Raw genomic sequence first — 17,353 nt, 5'->3', positions numbered from 1 at the left:
TCTCTCTCTCTCTCTCTCTCTCTCTCTCTCTCTCTCTCTCTCTCTCTTGCCATCGTTAAAACCTAGTTGAAGTTACATTCAAGACAGTAGTTGATGGTTTTTTCGGGTAATAAGTATGGTGGTAAGCATATGGCTTTGTCGAAGGATCTGTTTCATATCAACGATGTGTTTTGAAAGGACTTAAGCAGAAGAGAGTTTCATAAAGATTGTTGTGGTAAATTTTTCGTGGAAAATTGACAAAATTCACCAGAATTGAATGAATTTTTGATAGATTCATCACATAACGAGATAAAAAAAACTTTTAAAATTGTAATAAAAGAGCTAGGTGAATAATCGAAACTTAGATTCAAAAGCGCTTGCACAATACATGTGTATAATCTCACTCTATCTATCTATCTATCTCTCTTTACGATGAGGTTTTGTTTAAAAACAAATTCACTTTTATTGTACAAGTTGCGAAAGAGAGAGAGAGAGAGAGAGAGAGAGAGAGAGAGAGAGAGAGAGAAATAATATTCATGTGCGGCTAGTTTCCGTGAAGCTGTACAATGTACATTGTACATGGTGTGTTTGCTACAATATTATGAACTTTTGTTTAAGCACACTTTCCCAATTAAAGCTTGGACTCAGAAAAGTTTTACTCAAGTTTGCATGGATGACCATTTGCTGCACTATCCACATTAATTTTAGCCAGATTTGCACAACATGAACTCAAGTCAAGTACTTACTTTTATTTGGGCATTCATGACCTTTCGACAACCAAGTGACTTTTCGTATTAAGATTTTATCCTGTTTCATATTGACTTTTATGACATTAACTAGAATCAGAGTATGGTTCTTTCATATTATCGAAAATTGGAATGTTGGTTCTAGTTTAATTTTGACATAGGGAAAGTGCCACAATACATTTCAAATGTAAGTCATTTGACACATAGCAGTCAATGCCATCTCAATTCTAACTCATTGAATCATTGTATCTTTCGGCAACTTTTTTCAGACGTGTATGGCTTTACTAGAATATAACTAACTTTACGGCGACGCTAACAGCTTCTCTGTGGGCCGGTACTACGCGTAAGCCAAAACGTATTGATGTTTCGCAATGGTTACTCGATGCATTTGCCAAAATACTATCATTTTTGTACTCTCTTCTACGATGTGTGTGCAGAGAAGCTTCTAGTGTCGCCGTAAAGTTGATTATATTCAACTCAAGCCACATACGATTGAAAAAAGTTGCTCGAAATATTCGATGATTCAATAAGTTGCTTTAGAGATGTCATTGGCTGTCTTTCGGTATTCCGGCAATATATTTATGAATTTTGATTGGTTTAAAATAAGTGAATCTAATAAACAGAGAATTGACGTCAAAATAAAATCAAAGAAAACCAAGCATTTTTGAAGAAATTTGAAATAAATTCGAAGTAAACAGAATCAAAAATCAGTTTGAAACTACACTCTAATGATGGTTTTCGATAAAATCATTCATTTTATATATATTTTCCGGAAATACCACGTCATGTTCACTTCCTGTCCGCAAAAAAATTTGGCGATTCGTTAACGGTGATGCTGGACCAATTAATGCGTCGCACTATGACGTACAGCGATAATTTGTGACTACGAAATCGGTTAACTTTTCAATTCGATGGGCGCTGCCATATTGAAAATTTACGTGCGATATGGTGCATGCACTCAATAGTTCCACTTATTTTAATAAGGAATCTCTATAGGTGGCGCTGCCACATCGTCATTGACATCGAGTCAAATATCGTAAAATATAATAACATTGTTTATATAGGCTTTTATCGCAGTACGCACTATGATCTGTATGTGTTTGCGTGCGCGAAAAAGTGTCCATGAACATGTGTTTGCGCACACAAAACATAATTATTTTCCCATGGAGTTGCATTCGGACGCTGGATGCTTATTTACGAATTATTATTTCGGACACGATGATGTAGTATTATGGTGCAGATGGTGTGCGTCAAACGTTCTCACCCACTCGCTTGTTTGGCCATTCGCATAAGCATTTAACAGCTGATGAAAGTGAATGAAAAAAATCCGGAAATGAATGTGTATTGGTGTGACGAGTGAAATGATGATTGATTGGTTTTTTGATGGTGGCGCAAAAGCCATTTGAGCTGCTGCTATGTACACAATTTCGGACTCGCTTCAGCTCACTTTCAATTCATTTTTGATGTCAAGTCTCAACTTAAGGAGGAGGCAAGTGAACAAAAAAAATCAAATCAATTATTATAGCTAGCATGCAGATGCTATGTCCGTTGCTTGATTACAAGCCAGTCAGTCACGTTAAACAAAGATTGATTATCGTTCACACCGAAAATTCAGACGAAATTTTTATATACTTTTTTTCTCTTTCCGCAAAATTCCTCTTTTTTCCCACTTTACTTTTTTCGGTCTTGTCCATAAATTCGCGATACTAGCGAGGAAATTTGAAACTATTCGAATGATGACATATTTGTTTTGGCCATAATTCATGCGACTGGCTTCGCTGGTGTCATCATCAATGTCAACATGATATGAAGCGGAACTGGGCCAACGTAAAAAAGTGCCGAAAACGGGAAAGCGAGAGGGAGATTGAGATCCGATTTTTCCACGGTTCACTACCTTCTGCACTCTTGTGTCAACTTGATGGCATGTGAACAACACTTGCACCGTTCATAAATTCAGCATTTATGATGACCGAACTGCTGGTGCCCAACCATTTATGTCACATACGGCATTGTTTACGATGCGCACCCAGGCACCAAAACTACCGCTTTATTTATGCACTTTACTCGATCCACCTCCAACTAGTCTTAATGTACTAACTCGCAGCGCTTCAATTGACTAACGACCAAATAATTCGCTATCCATCGTTAACCAACCACCCACCCAGCTACCTCTGTCTCCTGTTCCAAGTAAGCTTTCCGCTTTTACAACTGAATAAAAACATAAATACACCGATCATAAAACACTTGTTCTGTCTTAATTTATGAGCAAAATTGCAACACATTTGTTACCGATTAACTCAAGTGCAACGGCTTCAACATTGCATTTTATATTATACTATACATGTTTTAGACAATTTCATTTTACAACCCGAATCGGTATGTGCGTGTGTGTAAGAGAGAGAGAGAGAGAGAGAGAGAGAGAGAGAGAGAGAGAGAGAGAGAGAGAGAAAGATAATATTTCTAAAGCGAAACATACGCTCCGAATGACGTTCTAATGGAATATCGTTTTTAAAGAGATTCACGTATATGGAATTATGGGAACGAGCTTTTTCCGGACGTTTGCTTCTACTTTTATTCGTTTTTGTTGTATTTGTGAATTCTTGTTTTTCACATCATGTTGTTTTCACCATTTTTCGCTTTGTTTCTCCATTTTTCATGTTTTTATTCTCTTTTTTGTCTCGATTTTTATTGTTATTCTTTTATTGTTATTCTTTTATTTTTCAAGCAATTGTATCCTCGTATATTGTGGTGTATCGGTAATGAAAAGATGCGAGTGAATTGAATGCTATGACAAGAATGAATGCTCTTTATTGAATTACTTATAGCTAAACATGCGAATGTAGAAATGTCAAAGTGAACCATTTCAATGAGTCAATCGTTTCATACGTGCAACTATGAACTGTCAACTTTATTCATATTCAACATATATGGTTCATTTTATTCGAGAATTTCGATTCACTCCAAATATATTTGCCATAGCAACCGGAAACCAAAAGAGTTAAGCTTTCAAGTGATTGTAAATCGTGCCAAATATGCTTTATGTGGAATCGCAACGACTCAAATTTCTTCTCACATAATTCTTTATTTGTGATTTTTTACAATCGGTAAACTTTCGGCAAGTTGATTTCCTGGGAATATGACATTTTCTTTTGAATTTCATGAACAAATGCATGTTAAAATAGTTAAATTGTGTTTCTATCATCAAAATGTTTCCGCATTTTGCGAATAATTTTTTGATATGTTTTTATAAATTTTACCAGGTATATTTGTCGTTTCAAGTCCACACATATCTCGCACATGCTTTCGTTGCATACTAAATCTTGTACACTTTTCGAACTTCCATTCGAAAATCTGCCATTCATTCCGCACAGTGAATAGAAACTATTTTAATCGGATAGAATATGAATGTCAAAATTGATTTCATCAGCAAGTTTCCATTTTCATTGTCATTTCAAGACAATTTAAATGAAAAAGCCCGGTTCCGTGTTGAATGCATCAGAGTCCCAAAAACTAGTTCAGTCGTTTGTTTCACCAAATGAATTGGCCGTTATACACATTCTCAACCACATTAATAATGCATGCGTATGGAATTCATCATGGAAGTTTATTACGAAACAGTTGTCGGAGTTGAGTTTTTCGGTGGACGTTAGGTTGAAGTGGTAAAACTGCAGTTTGAACATTAACATTTCAGTGGAGGGATTGTACCATTGAGTAGTTTGGAGCAAAAATGTAATACAGAAAAGATCCGCGGAAAAATGTCAATGATGAATGAGCGGAAAGGGGATAGCTGTATAGTATACTGAATAGTAAACTATAGTGAACTATATAACTATCTCTTTTCATTTGATATTTTCCCGCTCAACTTTTCTGTATTACATTTTCGCTCCAAACTACTCATATCTCGATGAAACCATAACGGAAAGTTCAAACTCTTGTTTGCATTTATTTTATCAACAGACTTTGGTCAAATACTATTTCTCTATGACAGTGCACAAGTTAGAGTTTGGTTGCCTGCCTTTCAATAAGCATTTCAATTTGCAATCATAAATTTATTTCGGTGAATAATTACAATACAAATTCTAGCTCGTAAAACGTCGTTTGTCGTCCATTTTGAATTACAATTACGAGATGAATTGTGTTTCGACATGCGAATTGCAAACTAACATTCATGAGTCATGACGAACATTCAAGACGAACATTCTTTGAAATTCAGTATCAATAAATAACGCAATTTACATGGATTTTTATTGAAAGTTCTCTCTTGATTTGGATTTTAGTAGTTCAAACATTTGAATTTCTATCTATGGAAATGGACATTTTTCAGGCCTTCATTTATATGTCCATGAAACTTATGCACCCATCAATTATCATTGTCGTATGACTTCAACTAACGAAAGTGTTGTAATTCAATCAATTCAAGCGCTTGAGTTGGATTGTAGTGAAAGTAATGCGTTAACGAATCATAATTAGGTTGATTTAAGTGGAAGCTCATTGAAGCGACTTTGTAGATGTCATCAAAACTGTGATAGCGTTTGGGTTGAAATGTCCTTTAACTTCTTTTTCGATGGCTGCAACTCTTCAAGCAAAATAAAATCGATTCTCCCTTTAGATCAAAGCATCGATTTCCTTTTTGCGTGTGCTTGTCTTTTTTGTTTCAAAATGAAAGCGATAGCTTGAAATTGCCAATTTAATTTGATTCGATTGCGTCGTTAAACGCGAACGAGATAAGAACCAGAATGAGTGAAGTACGACATTATCGGAGCGAAGCGTCACAATTTAATTAATTGATGAGGAGCTTAACGATGTTAGCGTTTGTGTGTGTATATATGTACTGTGTGCTCCTTGCATCTGAGAGCGAATGGGTTTCCGTCTTTGCTTCACTTATCGATAAAATTATTTTTGACTTTAATAAATTTTTCTTCTCCATATACATTGATTGGATACTTGCGCCTTCAAAAGCAAAATTGAATTTGTAATAGCAACTCTTCTCGGCTTTGAACGCCGCTTCCTCGTAATTGCAATTGCCGGCGTAATTGTCATAATTGATGGAATCACGTCAATGACAAATCCTATTAACTGTCGAGTTTTCAATGTTTACTCTGAAATACGTGTGTGCCGGTGAAGAAATGAGGCCAAAGTATCCATTTCATATATTCAAATTACATGATTTCCATGCAAGTTTGTTGATATGCTCATATGAATTCAAGGAAAATTACCCACGCTTACAGCCATGGCTTCAAACAGCTATTTTAATTGAATGTCACAAAAAATACTTATGAAATATTTATCATTGATTAACAAAGTGGATGTTCCACATTTTTATTTATTAAATGGCTTTTCTTTCGCTCAAACTTTCTATGTTTTTGTTGAAAAAGTATATTTTCGATAACAAACAGAAAATTACCGACAATTCAAAATGAAATAAGTGAAGCAAGCGAAACCAAATTTAAATAAATATTAAAAAAATAAACTCTTAATGGTCTATACTCTAGAACTGATCCCCTGAACTGTCATCGATTGCATATTTCCTGTTGATCAAAAGTAATTCACATTCTTTCTTGGAACGTAATTTTTTGAAAACAAAATTAAAACAGTAATAAATATATTTCGGTTCATGTGCAAAAATTTGAACAACTTTTAACACAGTTCTATTGATAAAAATATAATTTTCCATCATTTTCTTGAAGAAAAATTATTTTTCTTTACACTTCTCTTAATTTTTCCTTTTGTTTGACCATATTCTAAATTGTACATATAACAATGATTTCTAACTTCACATAAATTATTCTAAATATTGCGTTGAAAAAACTATCGAGTATTCATCATTATTCGAAAAATCTTTTTCAACGACGGTCTATTTTCATATTGCGCAACAAACAAAGAATTTAGCAATGGTAATGAAAGTTTTATGTTGTTTTCTGCAGACACATCGTGGGATTTATTATTCATCAAGTCGATTTCGGTTGTGGGGGTAGTTCGAAAGAGAACCATTTCGAGAAGTCATTAGATAGCGACTGCCGATAAAAAGTAAGTTCCGATTGAGTAGATAAAAACCTGTGAATAAAACTAGGGTGAATTTCCATAAGAAAGCTCAAGGGTCACTCAAACTAATGCAATTCTTTTCATTTTTTTCTGCAGATTCAGCGCACGGCAGAAGAAGAAAAACAGTGACGACGAAATCTAAGCAAAAAGTATTTATATAAACACATTGTGTGACTCCAAGGCAACAGATACAGAGTGAAAGGCAAAAGCATCGTCATCATGATACAACACTTTATTATTTTTACATCGATTCTCTACACATTTAGTGGTAAGTAATGATTCTATTCGATTTTTTTTTGCGGGATTCCAGTTTTCCCGTGAGTGACCACTTTATTTGTTGTTGATGACCCATCGTTAGTTATCCACTAAATACTCTCCATTCAAACACACAGACACAAACATTCAATGCACATTGAATTTTTGTGCTATTTAGAAAATCAACGTTTTTATTTGACTTTTTTTTATCTTGGGAAGATGATTCAGCATTGCTACACAGAAATTGTGGAAAAGAAGCTATTTTCAGGGAACTGGTCAAAATTGAATGGATCTTTTTTTGCTACAGTTACACTCGAGTTGGAAAAAAGTCATATTTTTTGCCTCAGACGATTGTACAATTTTCTTCATTCAAGTTACAAGCTTGTTTTTGTCTCCGTTTTTAGAACATCGTACATTGTTATGTTTCCACATTTTTTGTTACTTTATCTAAATGAGACAACGAAAATCCTGAAAAATTCAACGATTACAACGCAAAGCTCGTGGAAACATTGTGCACTCATTCAATGCACATATATGGTAACAAAAAATTTGCGGCTACGCAAAGTTTTCCTTAAACTCATCTACGGTTTATTTCACCAGTAAATTCACTTCACTCTTGAGAGACGGAACAATTGTTTGCTGGAAACGATTTTCACGCGCGAGATTAAAAGATTGCATCCATTAAAATTCTGATGTTGTCCTTCATTATGTTACGTGCCAACCGCAAAACTAAATCTCACCAACCGAACTCTGACATACATACACACAGAGCAGAGAAGAAAAAACACAGAAGAACGAAATATATGCGACAGTGGGACAGTGAAATTCATATTTAAATTATATAAATCTCAGTTAAGTTAATGTGAAGCAAAGCGCACGATCCAAATGGATTTTTCATTGATCGTGAATATTTTAAGTTACTGTGATTGAATGTAAATTTCATAGAGGTGCAACGATAATACTACGCGCCCTAACTACGTTATGCAAACTACATGACGTAGAGCACTACGCGCCCCGGTACGTTTGTATGGGCAGTGCACCGCTATGGGAAATTTACTGACCAAAGTGTGATTATTTTTTGATTTTCAGTCCAGTCATTCAGAAAATGTCAAAACTTTAAGTAACGGAGATAAGACAATGATGGTGATAAAAATGAGAAACACCAATAAAAGATTTTAAAATCAATGGAATGGAAATTACAATCTAGACTCATTTGGGAAATAGGTTGCGTATGGGATTCGTAGAGGCGCCATCTGTTGCCGTGCTTTTGGACTCTTATGTATTCCATTGACTTCAATTATATATTTGGGAAAGATGGTGGCGCCACGCTTTATTCTCATGCTTTGTTCGTAAATTTTTAGAAAAAAGTTCATACGCTGACATCAATGTATTTCAGGGCGTGTTTTGAGCTGACGTTAGCAACACTAACTAACGTTAGCGGCTGATATCAGCTGCTGATGAGTATGCGTTGCGTTGTTTTAATGGATTTGCAGTATATGTCGAAATGGAATAACAACAGAAAACCTTTGATAATCACGCTTCACAAAGGATAATACTCGAAATTTCAATTGAAATGCGAATCAAATTCCCGAGTGAAAATATTTTTGACTATCATCTATAAAAAACACCCAATATTGACTGAAATTTGAATCGAGGGCAGGTATGACACGAAAATTGATGCCTTTTTCATTTAAAGCATATAATAATTATTTCAGATAGCATCTGGTTTGTTTTATACACGCATTACATGAAACGATATGATACCCATTGTGATATTGAAGAAAAAAAAATCAGTAACTGTTGAGATATCGGGATCACACTAAACACATAAACTTCATCTTTCAATGACTATGAAATTTGATCATCATTTTACGCGATAAAAGAAACAAATTCAATGCAAATCAGCGAATTTCTTCGAAAATATCACTTGGGCTACTTCATATGTTTCAGAAATATTTATCGGGACTGTTTTATTTAGAAAAAAAAGTGCAATAATTCATGTTATTGCAAATTGCGTGCATACGGGTTGCATTCAATGCATATTATTCAACTAATCCACAATTATTACAATCCGTTTGTAGTTCAAATCAAACCTTTGTTTAAAACTATACAGTTTTGTTAGGTTATAACCTATACTATAGTGTGTAAATCTAAAATGTGGTTTGAGCGTTTGTTTTGATTGTGCCACAAAACGAAGGTAATGTTGATTCATCTAATTGAAATACGTTTTCAGGTACTGTTTTTATCTGGAAAAATAAATTAATTACTTTTCCGTACACAACGTGTCAAGGGAAAGTATAGGAATTGGTCCCGAAAACTTTTTTCGCAAAATTAGCTTAGATCATCATGAAAACTCATGAAACGCGTAGAAAACCACTTTTTGAGACACTTTTCCGTTCGTGTGCCGTTTGTAAACACGATAACTCAAAAAATAATTGAGATAATCAAAATCTGGAAATGCCAAAAATTTTGTATTCGAAAAACTTAGTTTAAGTTCGAAGATGAGCCATTTTCTATTTGATCCTGGGGTACTTGCCCTAAGAAAAACCTCAAAAAATTGACACTTTTGTATGGGAGGTACCTGTAAATCGACTCCGATTGGCTTCAAACTTTCTGGGAATTCATTTTGTGGAAGAAAAATAAGATTCTGAAAGTTTGAAACCAATCGGAATCGATTTACGGGTACCTCCCATACAAATTTTTGAAATTTTGACTAAAATTACCGATTTTTGGACAATTTTGTATGGGAGGTACCCGTTAATCGATTCTGATTGGCTTCAAACTTTCTGAGGTTTCATTTTTTGGAGAAAAAATAAGATTCTAAAAATTTCATGTTGATCGCATCTGCAGAAGTTTGACTTTTTGTCCTCAATTTCGGCCGACATTTTCTTGGAAAAAATTGAGGGCCAAAAACCAAACTTCTGCAAATGCGATCAACATGAAACTTTCAGAATCTTATTTTTTCTCCAAAAAATGAAACCTCAGAAAGTTTAAAGCCAATAAGAATCGGTTTTCGGGTACCTCTCATACAAAATTGTCGAAGTTTTAGTTAAAGTGACCGATTTTTCACTTTATTTTCATTATTATATTTTCACTGCCTTTATTTAAAGAAAATTCACAAAAAATAACCAAAAGTACCTACGGACAACGTGGGCCAACGGTACGGAAAAGTCCGGGATTACCAATGTAATTCTTTTAATTTTCATTAAAATTTCAACCGAAAATGTCAAAAATGTTATGTTTTTGTGAATCTCGTTAGTTTGATTGAATGTGAGTTCTACGAATATTTGAATATTTTTACAACAATGACGTTGACATCATTTATAATTTACAACGTAATATTTTTAATTCACAAGAGTATTACAATTGCATACAGTTGTAAAAAAACTTGATCAAAAGAGTGAAGCGAAATGAAAAAAATTAATAGAGTAGAAATAAAGCACGTTCTTTCGAATGAATGTGCTTGGATAAACATATGAGGATTCAATCCATTAAGCAAATAATAACACAGTCAAAGTGCTTTTGGATATTGATTTGAACTGAGCGAAGGGATTGGGACGAATTGTAAAATGAAAGGAAGTGCATCGAGTGTTTTTGCTCTTGATTGCGTTGATGCGTGGAAATCAGTGATTTGAAAAACAGTGTGACATTTGATATGTTGTGGCACAGATGTTGCAATAACTATGAATGAGGTATGTTGAATCCATTGACGCTAATGAATTTCCTTTGAAGCCGTTCTGCCAGAACAACATTCTATTGCAATGTTGGCCCCATCTACACATTTGACAACAAATTAAAATTGTTGCTGTTTGTTTTGAAGAGGAATGAGAAAAAAACACTGCATTCCCTTGGGTGTGTCGGTGTTGCAGCCATTCAATTTTCCGTGCATTGTAATTTGAGTGCGTTTGCTATGTATTCAGTTGTCAACAAAATTCAGTAGTAGTACCGAATTCCGAAACGGTAGCGAAACCACTTGAAATCAGTTATTTTCTGTGCGCTTTGTAATTCAACACATTTTTCTCGTCGAATTTTTCTGCCGCCGTTACAAAAAGTCAGAAAAAAAATCTGAACGATAAAGTAAATGGCAAACATACGTTTTTGGATGGTTCAGCATTTCATCATTTCGTATGCAGCGGATATATCCCAGCATATCGACGACACAAGTTACTGTATAAGCGGCGTACGTTGATGTGTACAGCTACATCGATTACACACAAACACTGCGCTCTCTTATACAGTGACTTGCATCGTCGATATGCTGTGATATATCCGCTGCATACGAAATGCTAAGATGCTGAACCATCCAAAAACGTATGTTTGGTAAATGGTGATCGTGTGCTATGATATCCTGTGAATGTAAAATACATCGGCAAGGGAAGGAAGCAGCAACAGCAACAGCAACAGCAACAGCAACAGCAACAGCAACAGAAGCCAAATAAAAACTACATCTCACAACCGGATAGTGACAATGATGATAATGATGCACATCAAGCGGAGCCTGACTCCCGAGCAGAGGAAGACGGTGCAGAATGAAAAAAATGAATTTGCCGGAAGAGCAGGAATTTTATGTTAAAATACTAATGGACTTGCATGCTCGTACAAGCAAATAATTGAATATACGTACACTTGACGCATTTCCCTCAGTGTATCACATTATCATCAGCATTGGCGCTATCATCAACCATCTTCACATGCTGCATTGTTAAATGCTCGCTTCCATTCTACCTCGATAACAATGATCTCCCTTTCTCGTCCATTTTGGGCACATTAGTTGACACACGGTAAAAATTGTTACATTTACTACTCACGATGATTGAAACGCACGGCAATGGCTTTTGTTTCATAATTGAGTCTGGGCAGGAAATTTACGCTTCAGCATTATAATTGCATTGTAATTTATGGCGTAAAATCAATAAAACCCGTAGCTACATGGCGCTTCAGCTATGCCCAACTGAGATTTATATTGATTTTTCGTTCAGTTTATACCTGCAACTGCATTCGACTGTACAAGTACATTTAATCAGGTGGTGCATTGAAACCCATTTGTATGCTCTTGCACTCTGTTCATGTGCAAATGAACGTCTTCAAGTTACCTTTCTCTTGTAATTTGAATGTAAAGGGTGTTTCAAAAAGGACGCAAAAAGTTTTTCAATAAATAAAAACTTGAAGAAAAGAAAAATTGAAAAATACGATTTTTTCGAAAATTTGTTGACCACAATAGGTTTCGTCCGACGCGTGTTTTATTAATCTGGTACATCAGCCAAATAAGTGCCAGGCGATAGTTTAGGCCGTTCTGAGTTCATAATGGGCCATGGTTTTGGGTAAAGGTGCTTCTGCCGGGAGTTAATGACTATAGGCGTTCCCACATTTCAGGAAGAACGAATTTCTTGATGATACTTAGTTTTTACACCATTACTCCGGTAATTATTGGTTTTTTACCTATTTATTCAAGAAGTTATTTGTTTAGACGATCACGCAGAAGCAATTCTGTACTCTCAAAGCTACAATATGTTTCAGAAAATGGGTTGAAATGGGTAAATTTCGTGGAAAATGAGGAAAAATGGTCAAAATTAGTTACTGTAGTAACATTTACAACTTTTGAAATGTACGGTTCAACAAATGAATGTCAGATTCTAGTTGCTGGCGAGCCGATATTAACCTCATACTTCGTTTTGGTGAGTTGGTGGATTCAGTGAAAGAAAAAATTCGTTGTGTTAGAAAACTGGTCGACATTTTTTCTTTTCACTTGAAAAAAATTAATTTGTTATAATAATATTATTTTAGAAAAAAAAATGAATGTGAAATGTACGACCGCTCCAGTCGCTCCAAGCAAATATAAAAATAGCGCCTCCATATGACATGACATTTCTATCTTTGTGCAGCTCAACTGCATTCAATCTTCAATCCCCCTGAAAAAATCAATGCGGCCTTGTTGAAACACCCTTTAGCTATCCACTTAAAGTGTAGCAAGAATGGCTTATTTAGCTAGTCGGCTTTAATAACGAACAAATTGAGGTAGATGATGCATGCACAATGAAAACAAATCCCACTCAAAAGAACGTTAAATTTATTCATGAACTTTGCGATAATTGATGATTTTGTTTACTTGCAATTTGCAACTGCATGAGCTACCAACTTGTTCAAAAGATGAATTTCTTATATAAACAATCAACTGCATTACTGCAAAATACGGCTAATTTAAACAAAAAGTTATTTCAAATTGAAATTATTATCTCAAGTTCGTTTTTACAGTGTTTTTTGACATTTGAAATTTTAAAAAATGGAATTTTACCAAAAGGTAACAGTCCGCCTAAACGTTTAGAGGAATGTAACTTTTTTAACTCAATATAATCGATTTATAGATTATAAATTTACTCATATTTCTTTTCGTCGCAACAATTGATAACCACATGAAACCAAAATCAAAAAGATAAACAAATTCTTTTCCTTTTTATCCATTAATTGTCTTTAGTTTCTTTTCAATAATTTTACACAAGCAGTGACACCATTATTATTCCAAATTAACTATGAAGCTTCCACCTAATTGAAAGACTCAGACCTGAACGTAAATTCGAATCAGAAATTCCATTACAATAAGAAGAAAAAGGCAAATTGAAAAAGGAAAACATGAAAATTTAAATCATATTATAATGAATTATCCAACAAAACTGAGATTAATTTCATGATGATAAAAAAAATCACACACTAATGCACTTTGTATGGATAACAGAATAATTTCACCCTTTCAATACAGATTAAGCATGGGTCCACAATACACAGAATACAGTAGACAGTACACGGTAGACGGTATTTTTCATGACCCTTTTCGCTCAATCCTCTTCTGAATCAGTGCATGCTGCATACATTATGAAGAATGAAGTGCATCTTCACGAACGAAACCATTTCAGCTTTAATAAAGCAACTTGATAACCTAATAATCAAGCAGTAGTCGGTATTTTGTGAAGAGCTTCAAGTAATTGTCCATCAAGTTAGTGGGGCGAAGATTTGCTATTCGATTAAATATTGAGGGTGCTCTGAACGTAAATTTCAACCGAATCTCCACTGTGGAATATTCAAGCTATTCGGTTCGGTCCGATTCGATCCGATTCGATCCTATCCTTACTCGTCTATTCAAAATTAATGGTATAATAATCAATTGAAGTACACTAATTGCTATAAATCAATCATCTTTGTTTCCTTAATTCTTCTCATCTTATTTCTTTCTTTCTTTTTTCTTTCTTTTTTCTTTCCAAATTTTCTTTATGCATACATTTTTCGTATTTCTTCTCTTTTTTATCTCTCTCTTTCTCAATTGTGTAATTATTGAACGTTGTCACGTTGCATCAAATAATGAAAATTCATTGAAATCGTTGCAAGCTTTATCGGCAATTTGTGAAGATGTACAAAGAAATTCAAGGCCTATTCAATTTCAACTCAGTTAGTGTTTTTATGTTTAAGTTGGATGTATCTGAAATTTGTGTCATATATCGTGGATTCAGAATTCACGAAACTCAATTTACAACCAAATATCATGATAGATCATGAGTAGCTTTTGTGCATCTTGGGTCGAATCGATGCATTGCAATTTTTACACTCGTTCCATTTGTAACACATCAGGCCAACACCTGATACTTGATAATATATTACTGCGCTCGCAATCACTGTAAACATAAACATCCAACATGTGAAGAAAAACGACCCACCGTGATTGTGGAATGTAATAAATATTTTATGAGGACAAAAGAATCACTTCCGAAAACTGTTGCTGATAAAAAGCAACAGCGAGTGAGATTGTGAAAAAGAGAGAGAGAGAGAGAGAGAGAGAGAGAGAGAGAGAGCGAGAAGAAAGAAGAACATCCAACCAACCAACCAACCAACCAAAAATCTAGCATAAAGCTATTCTGCCCTACTTTGAAATTATTATTCGCATGCGAATGATGAGGGGCAAGAAGTGTGGCGAGTGATGTGTGCAAATGTGTGGGTTTTTGCTAACCAAGAATCTGTCTATTCGCTCCAAGCATTTTTTCTGCACATACAAATAGTACACACAAACACATTCACTGAAACCGAAGAGCGCCCGAACCAAAAGCTGTCCAATTCCACTGTAAAATGAGGAAAACCACAGGATTTTTGTTCACTTCATGGGTTGTGAACGGTAGAAAAAAATTCTGCCATAGGGCCAAAGTAAATCGAAAGTGAAAAGGAGACAATACTGCCGAACTTTATTGAGTTTGCCAGTTTGAAAGTGGTTAATTAATCTATGACAGAGAGATAGAAAACGAGCAATGACACTAATGAAGTTCCGACACTCTTCCATTTTTTTCCACTTGCAAAAATTAAATCTTTTTTCGACTACTATAGTATATTGCGAACAAAATTTCAATGTTTTAATTTTTCTCATACTTATCACAGCATCATTTTATCAGTCTCCGGAGCATTCTGAAAAATAGTTGAACGAAAAATGTTATTTGCGGATTTCATGATAAAACGTAAACATATTTTTTTCGAGAATTCATTTGTGATTTGGTTTGAAGTTTTCGAAAATAAATGAATTTTCTTGGGAAATTCATTTTCGCATGCGGTAGATATTATTTGTCAAACCACTTTCACTGACCATTGTCTGGATGGAATGTAAAGTTTTTACAATGAACTGTCGGTTTCATTCGGAGAATCGGATTTCACATATCGGAAATTAAAACTGGAACAAACAGTTTTAGTGAACATAGATAATAAATGCTACATTTGACCATTTTGATCAAACCATTTTGATTTTTTTGGCATCATTTTATTTTCCAATAGGAATGACAAAAACATGACCGATGCTGATCAAAAGCATTTCATTTTTTTTTTCGTGAATCGAATTTATCGCATTGAAACGACCGTTTTTTTCTCTGCAATCAGTCAAAACTCAATTTTCTCTCTTATTAATTTTTCTGCTTCACAAACTCCAAGGTTAAACGAGACCGAAATTTTGAGCATCAAAGCTATCATCAGCAACGCGTGCATCACAAAGAGATACCGACAAACAATATGATGGATTTGAATCTGAATGATGAAAAGAATGTGATATTTTCCCAAGACAAAAGCGCGAGATTTATCATTTTGTGTGAAATTGGCAATGGCTCAAATGAACCGGTTAAATGAGCGATTTTGACCTTTTTGGTGCCGAGCCCCATTTATTTGATGAGCAAAGTTCGTTCTGTTCGCCTTGCCCGTCAAGTAGACAAATTAATGAGGCGAAACACATACACACAAACAAACACAGTGAGTCGAATACACACAAAACAGCGCTCAGGTCATGAGATATGATGCTGATGATTTATGCATACACACGGGCATATAGAGCAAAAAATCCCACATAAACCCTCAACCATTAGTCATTTTGCATTGCAATAGTGCTGCGGCGAAAAGTAGTTGGAGACGAGACAGACACCACTCCAGATACCCAGTGATGTGACAGCGCATCTCTTCTTGCCTGAAATCTCTTCTCTGTCATTTTCTACATATGTACTATTGAAACTTCAAGCGCGAATTTAAGACTTGAAAAGTTCGGCTAAACAATGGTTTTTTTCTCGTAGCACCGAATCAAGAGAAAACAAGAAAAACCCTTTGAATTATTCGCGTTTTTGGGAAAAGCTCAATTTTCGAATCGGGTCAAATGAAGTTTTATTCGAAGGGCTCGAAATGGATATAGTCGCTGCAAACCATTTATCATCGCCAGCCAGACACAATGCGGCCAAATATGCGGCAATCTGAAATCATATCCATTTCGAAGAACCGATAATTCGAGAGAAAGTTGTTTTTTTTCCACTCAGCAGATGCCGGTCTCCAATGGTTTCGTCTTCGGAGATTAATCAATCTCAATGTCTGTAGCGATTTAATATGTTTTAATTTACCACGCAAATCCGATCGGCGAGGAAGAAGGGAAGAGAAGGAAAATGTCGGAGCCAAGCTCTAATCGCCTTATTGTTGGTCACGTTTCAATTAATTGGCGTTTTTATGCCACACAGATGACATACAAAATTTGACCATACTCGCTATCGCTATGTCGCTTCTTATGCAGTAAATTCACACTCAATTTGCTGCAAGCGAAATGTGTTCATTTTTGTGCATAATATCGCATTTATGTTTATCGTTTGCCCATAAATTTACCGGCGACCACTCTATCTTGCTCTCGCTCAGGCACCCATATCGCCGCCGCGCACAGTAAAAAAAGGCGAAACGGTAAAATCACAAACAAAAGGCATCTCGAATTAATGCGACCACCAAACAAACGCTTTACATTTCGAATACAAACTGAAGTACAAATAAACACCACCAAATTGTACGAT

The 17,353-nt window shown here is 35.1% G+C and overlaps 1 protein-coding gene across 7 annotated transcripts in view; it reads left to right on the top strand.

Annotated features, from left to right (window-relative positions):
• LOC129568245 (zwei Ig domain protein zig-8-like) overlaps positions 1-17,353 on the top strand; it is a 74,980-nt gene that overhangs the window by 26,726 nt on the left and 30,901 nt on the right. For 6 of the 7 annotated variants that reach the window (XM_055445909.1, XM_055445907.1, XM_055445903.1 and 3 more), the window contains 2 exons: positions 6,650-6,752; positions 6,864-7,035. In XM_055445909.1, coding sequence (XP_055301884.1) covers positions 6,987-7,035 — 49 coding nt within the window. In that variant the 5' untranslated portion in view covers positions 6,650-6,752; positions 6,864-6,986. The remainder of the gene's footprint in view (positions 1-6,649; positions 6,753-6,863; positions 7,036-17,353) is intronic. The other variant, XM_055445908.1, reaches the window with a different exon arrangement.

Source organism: Sitodiplosis mosellana, unplaced genomic scaffold (assembly GCF_009176505.1).
Source record: "Sitodiplosis mosellana isolate CC-2019 unplaced genomic scaffold, AAFC_SMos_1.0 Smas_scaffold_17, whole genome shotgun sequence".
NCBI lineage: Eukaryota > Metazoa > Arthropoda > Insecta > Diptera > Cecidomyiidae > Sitodiplosis > Sitodiplosis mosellana.
The sequence above is the reverse complement of the archived record's forward strand: the minus strand, read 5'-3'. Positions and strand labels throughout refer to the sequence as shown.